The sequence below is a fragment of the Pseudopodoces humilis genome, chromosome 33 (genome assembly GCF_049639895.1).
Source record: "Pseudopodoces humilis isolate 2021_Gansu_Grassland_sample_001 chromosome 33, ASM4963989v1, whole genome shotgun sequence".
Classification (NCBI taxonomy): domain Eukaryota; kingdom Metazoa; phylum Chordata; class Aves; order Passeriformes; family Paridae; genus Pseudopodoces; species Pseudopodoces humilis.
The window spans coordinates 1,598,167-1,610,318 of NC_142232.1; the positions used below are offsets into that span (position 1 = coordinate 1,598,167).

Consider the following 12,152-nt stretch of genomic DNA (forward strand, 5'->3'; position numbering starts at 1 on the left):
AAAATTACTTAAGAGACATCTTTCCAGATGAGGCCTAAGGCTCTGGCCAAGCCTTGACTTTACCTGGATGGAGAATTTACCAATAAACCCAGAAGTTTTCTACATCAAAGCAAATATTCAAGTCAATTTGACTTGGCAATTAATGAATTAATATAGCAGCTGGATTTTACAGTAGGCTTGGAAAATCGTTATCCGGACATGATTTTCCAATCGTCCATTGATTTATCAGCTGTGGCAGACTCTGGGATGAGAGTATATATTTAGTATATTCAGTAATTCATATTACAGATTATTCAGATAAGTTTAATATCACATAATATTAATTATGCATCTTCTTAATAAGTGTTTGTTTTCTGTAAAAGTGTTATTTCCTATGTGTATACATGTGCAAGTGTTTTACTTTGATGGTTTTTCATTGTCATAACAAAAAAACAAATACCTTAATTACAAAAAAAGGGGGGGAACCAAGGCTATGCTCAGAAGTATAAAAACCTTAAGATAATGCTCATCACAGAAATCTATACATTATACAATGAATATGTCATCAGTAAGTGTCTAAGAAATCAAGATAATATCTTTAAAACATTCACGTCTTAGTGACTAAAAATGAATTAAAGTGAAAAACTTTTAAAGTTTTTGTAAAGAACAATCACTATTCTTTTGTGCAATTTATATAAAACCAAAACTGCAGAGATCATAACAAACAATAGAACCTCCAATGAAATCAAGGGTGTCACAAATTGCATTCACCTCTATTCTTAGGCAGATGTTCACCAGTGTTCTATCACAGCTTTCAGTTGTAGTTATCTTCATCTCTCCAGGAAAATAACTATGCAGTTTAAACAAATGTCTTCAATAAAACATGAAGCAATTTAAATTTAAACTTGTTAAAAATTAATTATGATAAAAGGAAGTAACAGAACTTAACATCAAAAAATACCAAAGTTATAACTTAAGTTAAAAACACTCAAACTTAAACATAGTGAAGTTTAACTTTGCTTAATCCTATTAACACTTAATCTATATCAGATGAAAACACGACTCAATCTTACTCTATTATTATAAAAAAGGCAACTAAAAATTTGTATTCACTTCTTGAACACAATACAACAGGAACATTGATTCACTATAGAGATTATAGGGATGCAGCAAACACATCACCATTCTGCTATCTGGTTTTGAGAATAACTCACAGTAACTACAGATGTTATTAAAAATACCCATTCGTAACAAGAATTTGCTTGGCATATGCTTAAATTTGTTAGGATTTTTAGAATGCAGTTTTACTAGAAAAAAAATACAACACCACAGATTTGACAAGTTGCTATTCAGCTTTTGTAGTACTTTTCAGAAACATTAAGTCTAACTTTTTAACTAAAATCCAAAATCCAAATTGGTATATATGCTGTTATACATGTTTTTTATAACAAAAGGACTCACATTAAAATTTCCTTATTAAAATTGTAAAAAAACCCCAAAAACCAAGCAAATGGGTAATAAATGGTTAACATAACTTTGAGATTACTGAAAACTGTATTGAACTAAATCCACAATACACTTATTCAAATGAAAAGTTAAAAATGAAAAAAACCTGTCATTAAATCTTTTTTCTGTAGGGTTAATCATATGATCTTTCAACTCAATTTTAAGGAAATGCATCTTGCAGAAATTAACTGTAACTACAGTAATAATACTTGATCACTCCATACCATACAATATTACATTATCAGTAGATGTACAGAGAAGATAACATTTTCAAAACCTTCATGTATTGAGAATACTGAAACAGAACAAAAATATTTTAAATTTCTTAGGATGCATAAATATCATCATTTTCTATGTTATTCTGTAAAAACAAAACTAACAGATATCATTAGAAATACAATATCCATATGTATTCTATTATGCAACATTTTAAAACTTTTTGATCCATTTTTGAAGGCACTTCAATAGGGGCTTCTTTCTGAAGCTTAACTGACTGCAATAATTTGCAGATTAGCCAGTAATGCATCTTACAATGCTTTTGATTTTTGCCTTACGGCTGTTTTTCTGAAACCATTCCAGAGATGCTGGACTTTGTATTGACATGTTCCATAACCCCGAGTCCATGTCTGTGGGAGGATTTGTAGACTGAAAGAACTGTGCATTAGCACGGCTGTGCTCAAAAGACTCTTGGCTTTGTGTGGTATCCAGAGAAGCCATCTGCTGTGGTGAAGCTGTTGTTTTTTCAAGCTGTTGTTGCTCTGCTGCAGCTGTATTGCGAAGCGAATTCAACTTTAAAACCGCCGCTGCTGCTTGCTGACATTGCAGTTCAGCTGCTGCTGCTGCTTCCTTTAGCATCAGTTGCCATGGTGACAGGGCTGCAGCGCTCGGCGCATGCCTGCCCCCCGGCTCCGGGCTGGGCACGCAGGGACGGAACCACGCCCCCTGTGACGTCATGGGCGCCGCTGATGAGGGCTGGCCTGGGGGCGGTGCAGCAGGCGGGGTCTAGAGCTGCGGCTGTGGTTGCGTCACTGCTGACGTCACTCTGACTGACAGCTGTGGCTCAAAGCCCACCCCTGGCAGGCGGGGCGCAGGGGCCGCCGTGCCCGTGGAGGTCCCGGACCGCTCCGGGTCGGGCCGAACCCGCCCGTACCCTCCCAGGGGGGACAGGGCTGTCCCCTCCACCCCCCTGGGGCCGGAAAGGGACTCGGCTGCCGGCACGCAGGCGGCCAAGGAAGTTTCCCCTCCCTCTTCTGCCTGCAACAGCATACCGAGCGCTGGAACAGCTCCAAGAGAACCCAGAAGTTCTTGCAAAAGCTCTGAGGCATCGGAACTCCCTTTTTGCAGATTCTGCCCGCGTTTTAGAATCGCCCCCAAGTCTCTGTATAGTTGTTTTTCAGCGTTTTCAACAGGCTTAGACATTCCCTTTGCTATGGCAGAATTCAGGAAGGCTGACACAGACTTTGCAGCGTGCGGTAACAAGGATTCCGCATCTGACTGAGACAAACCCTTCTGTTTTTCTGGACCCATAGTGTCCCTTGCCCGAGTTTCAGAGTCCCATTTACTGGCGATGACTTCATAAGTGACTGCAGAAGCCGTTAGAAGTACAGTCACTATCTGGTCTCTTAGAGTGGTTTTTTCATATATTCTCACGTTTATCTTCTCCCACAGGCTTGGGGTAAAAATTTTCTGTGAATCCACGTTAGGGAATTCTGCCCGTACCCAGGATAGAAGGCTTTTAAGCTCATCCGTGTACACAAAGATCAGGTGCTCCTTTACCATAGCTTCCAAGATAACCAAAACCTCACTCTCAGGTTTGGACATGTTTCCCATAGTTTTGCTCCCTTTTGACAGCTTACCTGACCTTAGGGTCAGCTTTATCTCAGCTCCTCTATCTGTGATCCATTCCTCTTTTCTCATTATAAGCACAGCTGAACAAACATACAATGACAAGACATTTTTTACCTAAGTCCAAGATTCATTACCTCAAATCCCGCTTCTCACTTAATCATTAACTCTAGTTCCAGCAAGGCCAATCTCTAGCTAACATCTCTAATTTTTCTAAAATTCTTAATTTTTTAAAATTAATGACTCCCAAGGAGGTTTCAGAGGGTCCTGGGTGGGCAGGGGGAGACTGGGAGGGTCCTTGGAGGAGCTTGGGGAGTCTGTGAGAGGTTTTGGGGGTCCTGACCTCTGCAGACCTCCCAGGGATGCTGTGAAACGCCACCCGCAACAAGATGCTGATGGAGATCAGGGGCTCCACGTTGGACTTCGTCTTCCTGGTGCTGGGGTTTGGCTTCTACCTGAGCAAGAATGTGAAAGGGGGTCCTGGGTCTTGTGTCCTCCCTCCCTCAGAGCATGTGTGTTTTCCTCAGGGCCCCCCAAGCCCAATGTCACCCCATTTTCTCTTCCCACAGAGCTCCTGAGGCGACAGCAAAAGGTTCTCTAGGATCGAAAGCCAACAAATCTGCTCCCCTCAAGGAATTACCATTGTTGGTCTGTGTCCCGATGTTGTTCCTGTCTCTGTTTTCATCCAGGTGCCCACAGAGAGCCAAGAAGATGTGGAGCCTCCCAGCCAGGTGTCTTCCCAACACAGATCACCAGGACCACGGATCACCAGGGCTCTGCCCAACGCGGGTCACTGGGGATCATCCAACGCCGATCCTCCCATGGGGGATGGAGCTGGAGCAGCGCACGAAGCTCTTCCCGCACTCGGGGCACTCGCAGGGCTTCCCTTACTGGTGCCTCCGTTGGTGTTGGGTCAAGTTAGAGCTCTGTGAGAAGCTCTTCCCACACTGGGGACACTCGTAGGGCCTCTCCCTGCTGTGGATGTGCCGGTGACTGACAAGAGTGGAGTTGCGGTTGAAGCCCTTCCCACAGTCGGGGCAGCGGAAGGGCCTCTCGTCTGTGTGAATCCGCTCATGTCTGATGAGAGTGGAGCTGCGCTGAAACCTCTTCCCACACTCAGGACACTCATAGGGCCTCTCCCCAGTGTGGATGAGCTGGTGTTTTCTCAACTCAGAGCTCCACCCACAGCTCTTCCCACATTCCAAGCAGGAGTAGGGCTTTTCCCCACTGTGGATCCTCTGGTGCTGGATCAGATTTGAGTTCTGGCTGAAGCTCATCCCACATTCCCCACACTCGTAGGGCTTTTCCCCAGTGTGGATCACTTGGTGCTGCATGAGGCGAGAGATGTCTCTGAAGCTCTTCCCACATTCCCCACACTCATAGGGCTTTTCTCCAGTGTGAATCACCTGGTGCCGGATCAGGTGGGAGCTCTTTCTGAAGCTCTTCCCACATTCCAAGCATTTGTGGGGCTTCTCCCCGCCATGAGCTCTCTCCCCCAGCTCTGAGCTCCGTCAGGATCTCCGGCCACCTTCCTGGCACAGGGGGGATCTTTCCTCCTTGCAGCTCCCTGGGCTGGGTTTGCAGACCCTCCTCATGCAGGATCTCCAGGGCTTTTCCTCCTCCTCCATCTGGCCTCAGTTTAGGAATGAAAAATCCTGGTTTGGGGGAAAAAACAAGAGGAGAGCTCCTTAGACTGGGTTTTCCTCCTTGCCCAAGTTCATCTCAGGAAGTCATTGGGCATCTTGTGTCTGGAAGAACCTCCAGGACACCAAGACTCAGCACAAACATCCTCCAAACAGCAAAACAGATCAAAAATTTCCAAAACACCAAAATCTGATATCACCCTAAATTAGAAATATTCAACCCCAACAAAAAAAACAAAGCTACAACATTTAGCCCAATAAAGCTCAGAAACACCAAGATTCAGCCCCGTGAAAATCGTGGATCTCCCTGCCCGGGCACTCGCTGCATGGGGGGGTGAGGGGGGCAATGAGGCCGGGCCGGAGCAGGGGGTGCCTGAGAGAGGCCCCGAGCCCGGGGGAAGCCCCTGCAGAGCCATGGAAGTGGCTTCTGGCCGGACTCGGGGATCCCCCTGGCGATCCCCGCTGGAGCAGCCTGGTCCTGAGGGACTCTGTCCCCTGGGAGGGACCCCAGGCTGCAGCAGGACAAGGATTCCTGGCCCTCAGGGGGAGGCAGTGACATGACCTGACTGTGACCCCCATCCCTGTGCCTCTGGGCGGGGAGGGGGACGGAGAGGGGCAGAAAGTTAAGCCCGGGAAGGAGGGACAGCTGGGGGGAAGATGGATTTCCGTAAGAATTACTTTGCTTCTCATTTTCTTGCTCTTACATGTTGGATAATAAATTCAATTAATTTCCCCAAGTCAGGTGTGCTGTACCCGTGACCAAGGATTGAACTGCCCCCACCCTCATCCAGACCCCCGAGGCTTTTGTTGTGTGTTCTGCTCCCCGCCCGGGGCAGGAAGGAGAGTCACAGAGTTTTGGCCTCGCTCCGGCATGCCCTGCTCCATCCCGGACTCACCCCCAACTCGCAACGCCCTCAGCTCCCGGGCACCCCGAGCTCCCGGCGCTTCAGCGCAGCGGCGCTTCCTTGGCCTCCTGCCCGGGCCGGGCCCAGCGCCGGGGCCGCTCCTCAGCCCAGGGTGCCGAGAAATGGCGGAGATCAGGCCAAGGGAGGCGAGGCCGTGCCGTGTGCAGAGCCCACCGCTGGCTGCAATTGGCTGCTTCTGCCGTCACTCGTGGTTCTGACGCGCGCTGATTGGGCAGAACGGGGACAAGCCCGGCCCCGCTGGCGCCCCCAGGGCGGCCGTGGGGCAGGAGAGCCGCCATTGCCGGAGCGTCTGTGCGGGCCCGGCAGCGGCGGCAGCAGCGGCCGGAGCCCGGGGAGGCGGCGGCGGAGCCCGGAGGCGGCCCCAGCGCAGCGTCCCGGGCACAGCGCAGCCACCTCCGGCCTCCCGACACGAAGCGGGACGAGCCAGCGCTGCTCCGCCACCGCCTCCTGCCGAGGCCCCAGCGGCAAGGAGACCGCGGGCAGCCGCTCCCGCAGCGCCCTCAGCCCAGGGCCGACACGGGCCGCCCACGGCACAAGCCACCCGCCACAGCCCCCTGCCGCCCCCTCCCGGGCCCGGAGCGAGCCCCGAGCCCCCGCAGAACCGAGCGCGGCTCCCACCTGCGATGGCCGGGGCCGCCTCCGAGCTCCGCCGCCGCCTCTCCGGTTGTTATCAATGAAATTACAATTTTGACAACTAGGTCCCTTGGGTTAATGGCAGTTTAATTAAAAATTAATACAATTTAGTAAATTAAATAGTGATTTGGTATAAAAAATACAGTTTAATGAAATAATATAATTTTACAAAAAATAGGAATTTATATATATAATCTGCCAGTAATTAAGTATGATTAAAGTATAAGCAAAACCTACCGGGGTACAGGGAGGGTTTATCACCCCACCTCACGTACAAAACCGACCGGGGTACGGAGGGGGTTCCCCACCCTGCCCCACGTAGAAAAAACAAAGCACTTCAAGCTAAACTTATATACTGTATGCTTATACATATTCATTAGTGTTTCCCATAAGTTTCCTCCTATTTCCAATTTTTCTGACTTTACGTCACTTTTCTTCACGGCACATGCCTCACTTGTTGTTAGGGGGTCTTCAGTCTTCTTTTGGTGGTCTTTTGGCGAAGGCTTCTCCTCTTCCTCGTTGTCCTTTGGATAACCTTACAGGTTTGTGCGTGCATACTAAGCATCATGTTACGTAAGTCTACTAATTAGTCTGATATTTTCTTATTTTCAGGCCCAATACCTAAAATCGTTCTAATTTTGTCCATCTCAAGGCCGTTTTAGTCTTGAGACATCATTTATTTTCCAAACTACATCCTGTACCTCAATTTTAACAAGTAACATCTGTAAAGGGGTACATCTGCCTCCTAACACTGGTTCTTTTGGTTGCTTCTAATAACTTTCCAAAGAGTTACAATTTAGTCAGCACAAATCAATTCCATTTATTACAAGATGAATTCCCTGGAATTCTCCTTTCCTCCTGTCTCGCTTTCCCGTCTCCCAAACTGCGTCCCTGGGATCCGCCCGCCTCTCCCCGCCCCAGCTCCCCTTTCCCCGTGACCCAGGGATCCCCTGGACCCCCATTCCTGCCTTTCCCAGCTCCCAGACCCCGCTCTCCTCAACCCCAGGGACCCATGGACCCCCTTTTGTGGGCACAGGGACTCCCTGGATCCCCCATCGCGCCTCTCCCAGCCCCTTCCTTGAACTTTGGACCATTTGTGGCTCTCCCGGTTCCGCTTCCTGACCCCCAATCTTTGCGTCCCCCCAGTTCTTCACCCCCTGCTCGTCCTGTATGGGGGTCCCAGGGGGTCCGGGAGGGTCCCTGGGGTGTCGTGTAGGGTCCCAGAGGGGGTTCTGGGCCCTGGGACCCCCCCTGAGTTTCCAGTCCTGAGCACTGGGACCCCACCCCTGCACTCCTTTATCCTGTACCAATCCCCCCCCCCGCACCTCCTTTCCCATTCATCCCGCCTTTCCCAGTCTTCAGACCCCTCCTTTTCCTTCACTCTGAGACCCCCCAGACCCCAATTCCTGCTTTTCTCAGCTCCCACCCCCCTCTTTCCTCTGCATTAAGGACCCCCGAGCCCCCCATTCCAGCCATCCTAGTTCTCCCCACCTCATGACCCCTTTCCTTGACACTGGGGACCCCCGGACCCCCTTTCCTGGGCACAGGAACCTGCTGGAACCCCCACCCCACCTCTCCCAGTCCCTGCACCCCCCCTTCCATAACCCTGGAACCCCCTGAGCTCCTGGACACCGGGACCTGCCTGCACGTCCTTTCCTGTCCACCCCACCTCTCCCACCCCTTTCCTTGGCCCCAGGATCCCCAAACCCCTTCCTGGCTCTCCCAGTTCCCCTTTCATTGATCCATGACCCCCTCAGCCCCCCCAAATCTCCGTGTCCCCCCAGTTCTCCACTCCCTGCGTTACCTGTCTGTGGCGGTGTCAGAGCCCAGCCCGGGGGTCCCCCAGTTCATGTCCTTGGGGTTCGTGGACGGGATCCCCTTCACACGCTACGACAGCGAGTGGGGCTGGAAAGTGCCGCTGACGCAGTGGATGGAGCGGGGAGCTGAGCTGGGATATTGGGATACGGTGACCCAGATCTGTCAGGTGAACCAGCACGTGGGTGCGGAGGGCCTGGAGACGCTGCGGCACCGTTACAACCAGAGCAGGGGTGAGTGGGGGGATCTGTGGGGCTGGGATGGGATCTGTGGGGTGGGAATGGGAATTGTGGGGCTGGGATGGAGATCTGTAGGGCTGTGATGGGATCCTGGGGGCTAGGATAGGATCCGTGGAGCTGGGATGGGATCTGTGGGGTGGGAATGGGATCCATGACTTTGGGACATGGATCCATGGAGCTGGAATGGATTCTGTAGGGCTGGGATGGGATCCATGGGGCTGGGATGGGACCTGTGGAAATGGAATGGGGGTCCATGACTTTGGGACATGGATCCATGGGACTGGGATGGGATCTGTGGGACTGGAATGGAAATCCATGGCTTTGGGACATGGATCCATGGGGCTGGGATGGGATCTGTGGGGATGGGACACAATTCCATGTGTCTCTGTGGGTACAATCTCCCCAGGTCTCCACACCTCACAGTGGCTTTACGGCTGTGACCTCCTGGCCAATGGGAGCATCCATGGCTCCCAGCGGGAGGGCTAAGACAGGTGAGGTTTCATCTCCTTTGAGCTGGGATCCAAGAGCTTCGTGGCGGCCGACGACGCTGCTGAGATCACCTGGAGACTCTGGGAAGAAAAAGGGAATGTGGCTGAGGGGCGGGAGAATTACCTGAAACATGTCTGCCCAGAATGGCTCCGGAAATACGTTGGATATGGGTGGAAAGAGCTCGAGCGCAAAGGTAGGTGGGAATTTGGGATTTGGGAATGGAGGACTCGGGAACGTGATAATTCCTGTGGGAATTCCATGGGCAGATATCTCCATCATCCCATTACCACAGAATTCCATGGTCACATCTCACCCCCATCCCATTCCCATGGAATTCCATGGTCAGATCTCACCCAGTCTCATTCCCATGGAATTCCATCGGCGGATATTTCCCCCATCCCATTCCCATGGAATTCTATGGGCAGATCTCACCCAATCCCATTCCCATGGAATTCCATGGGCAGATCTCACCCAATCCCATTCCCATGGAATTCCATGGGCAGATCTCACCCAATCCCATTCCCATGGAATTCCATGCATGAGTTCCACCATTATCCCATTCCAGTGGTCCCTGACGTCCATGTGTCCAGAAAAGAGGAACATGGGACACTGATCCTATCCTGCCACGTGTACGGATTCTATCCCAACACCATTGCGGTCAACTGGATGAAGGGGGGTGAAATCTGGGATCAGGAGGCGGAGTGGGGCGGGATCGTTCCCAACAGCGACAGCACCTCCCACACCTGGGCCAGGATCGAGGTGCTGCCGGAGGAGTGGGAGCAGTACCGGTGCCGGGTGGAGCATCCCAGAATGCTGGAACCCAGGATCTTCGCTTGGGGTGAGGCTGGGAATGTGGGAATTGGGGATTTGGAATTCTGGAATGGGGATTCCACTTCCCCTCCTCACTATCCCACGTTTCCCAGAGCCGACAGCTGGCGGGAATCTCGCCATGGTGATCGCTGTGTCCATCACTGCTGCCATCCTCGTCCTTGTCCTCATTGGATTCGGTGTCTGGAGACTCCAATCCGGTAACACACAGGATGGGGGTCGGGAAGGGGCACACCTTCCCGTTCTGGGAATGCCTCCACCCACACTGATCCCACTGTTTTTCCACAGGGAAGAGGGACAGGAATGGATACAACCTGCCAGCCAGTGAGTTCCAGTGGTGAATTCAGCTCTGAATCCCCTCTTTGTGCATCCCAGGGTGGATCCTGGGGTTAATCCCGGTGTGTGATCCATGCTGGAATCTCACGGATCTTCTCTTTCTGCAGGAAGGGACATGGAAATGAATGGCTGAACCACATTTTTGGAGCAGGGTAGGATTCCAGAGGGGGATCAGGGCAGGATGGACGGACTGGGATCAGGGAGGGATTCCGGATCAGAGCAGGGATCCAGAGCAGGATCAGATGGAATTGTTGAGAGGGATGGGTGCTGGATTCTGGAGCAGGATCAGGTGGGATGGAATGGAGCAGGGTTGGGGCAGGATCAGGTGGGATTCTGGATCAAGACAGGATTCCAGTGTGGGATTAGTTGGGATGGATGGAGCAGGATCAGGTTGGGATTCCCAAGAGGGATTGGGGTAGGGTGGATGTGGCAGGATCGGCTGGGATGGATGGATGATGGATGATGGATGATGGATGGATGATGGATGGAGTGGAATCAGGAAGGGATTTCAGTATGGGATCAGTTGGGATGGATGGAGCAGGATTATGGGAGGATTGGGGCAGGATCAGTTTGTTATTCCAGAGAGGGATTGGAACCGGATGGATGTGGCAGGATCATGTGGGATGGATGGAGCAGGATTGGTGCAGAATGGATGAAGCAGGATTGGGGTGGGATCAGGTCGATTCTGGAGCAGCTCCTGCTCCCCATGGGCTCCAGCCAGGTCCATCCTGTGGAATGGGGACAGGGACAGGGTGACACCGTGACCCTCTCTCATCCCGGCAGGAATCATTGCCAGAGCAATCCACAGAGCTGGATCCGACCCTTTCCCTCTTCCCAGGAAAGCCGAGAGCTGCCAGCAGAGCTCATCCCACTGCTGCCACCCACCCCACAGCTCTTGCTAACGGATCGATTTCCTGTTTTCCAATTGTAGTGGTTTAGATTTGCCAATTTCGTTTTCCCGGCCAATGCACCAAATAAATGTCATGGTTTTAAAGCAGTAACTAAAAAAATACTAGAAAATTTACTTATTTCTTGCTGTGAGATATGGATTAGAGCAAGAGCAAAACAGGCTTAAAACTTAAAAGGAATAAAGAAAATTTATTAACAAAACTACAAGAATAAGAACACCAGAATAAACCTCCAGAAAACCCTTTTATCCCCCACTACCCACCATTCCCTTGTTCACATGCCAACATAGAGACAAAAAACTTTAGAACTTTGGTGTTTAAAACAGTCCCAATTCCTGCTAGAGTCTTTTCATCAGTCTTTGTAGAGAAACAGAAGTCTTCTTCTGCTAATCTATGGAGTTTCTCACGAGAAAACGATTTCTGTTATAGCTTTCTATTTCTCTGATGCCAGCTGCCCGGAAATCTGTTATCAGTTCACTACTCCCATTTCACATCACTCTGAGGTGTGTTATGGGTCATGAGTCTAGGGATGTCATTTTTTAAGGATAAGTTATTCAAAGGTAGAAGTCCTCTTCATCTGTCTCTGTGAGCTTTTCTGGAAACAGTTTTCTCCTTGCCCTCAAGGCCTCAAATCTTCGCTCCACTCTGTTCCAGCACTTCACTGTATCACAATTACTCTACTTTTTGCTCAAAATCCACACTTGGAAACACTCCATTCCTCCCAATATACTCTGTCATGAATTAAAGGAGTTTTTTTTCAGAACACTATTGTCCATCTCCATAGCTTTAACAGAAAAATATTTCAGCTTATAAAGCATCTCCTTATTCTCTCTTCCCTGTCTAAAACTTAACTCTTTTCTTCACTGTCTTTGATGGTTTTATGATGTCTTCTTCATGTTGATTGTCTCTCTCTCTCTCTCTGTCTCTCTGGGAAAAAGGAGTAATCTGTACGTTTTATCCAAGTAGTAAAAGAATTAAAGTCTTGGAAAAGCTGCAGATGTTGAT

The 12,152-nt window shown here is 50.0% G+C and overlaps 2 protein-coding genes and 1 pseudogene across 2 annotated transcripts in view; 2 read left to right on the plus strand and 1 right to left on the minus strand.

The window, feature by feature from the left end:
- The window catches only part of LOC102102660 (uncharacterized), a 191,330-nt gene that overhangs the window by 132,781 nt on the left and 46,397 nt on the right, over positions 1–12,152 (plus strand). The window lies entirely within an intron of this gene.
- Positions 70–6,177, minus strand: LOC148182338 (uncharacterized; annotated as a pseudogene).
- Positions 8,254–10,345, plus strand: LOC102103950 (class I histocompatibility antigen, F10 alpha chain-like). Its single transcript, XM_088068946.1, is given in 5 exon segments — positions 8,254–8,580; positions 8,993–9,268; positions 9,641–9,913; positions 9,999–10,103; positions 10,192–10,345. Coding segments are annotated over 5 exon segments (1,011 nt in total). The 5' UTR covers positions 8,254–8,276; the 3' UTR covers positions 10,245–10,345.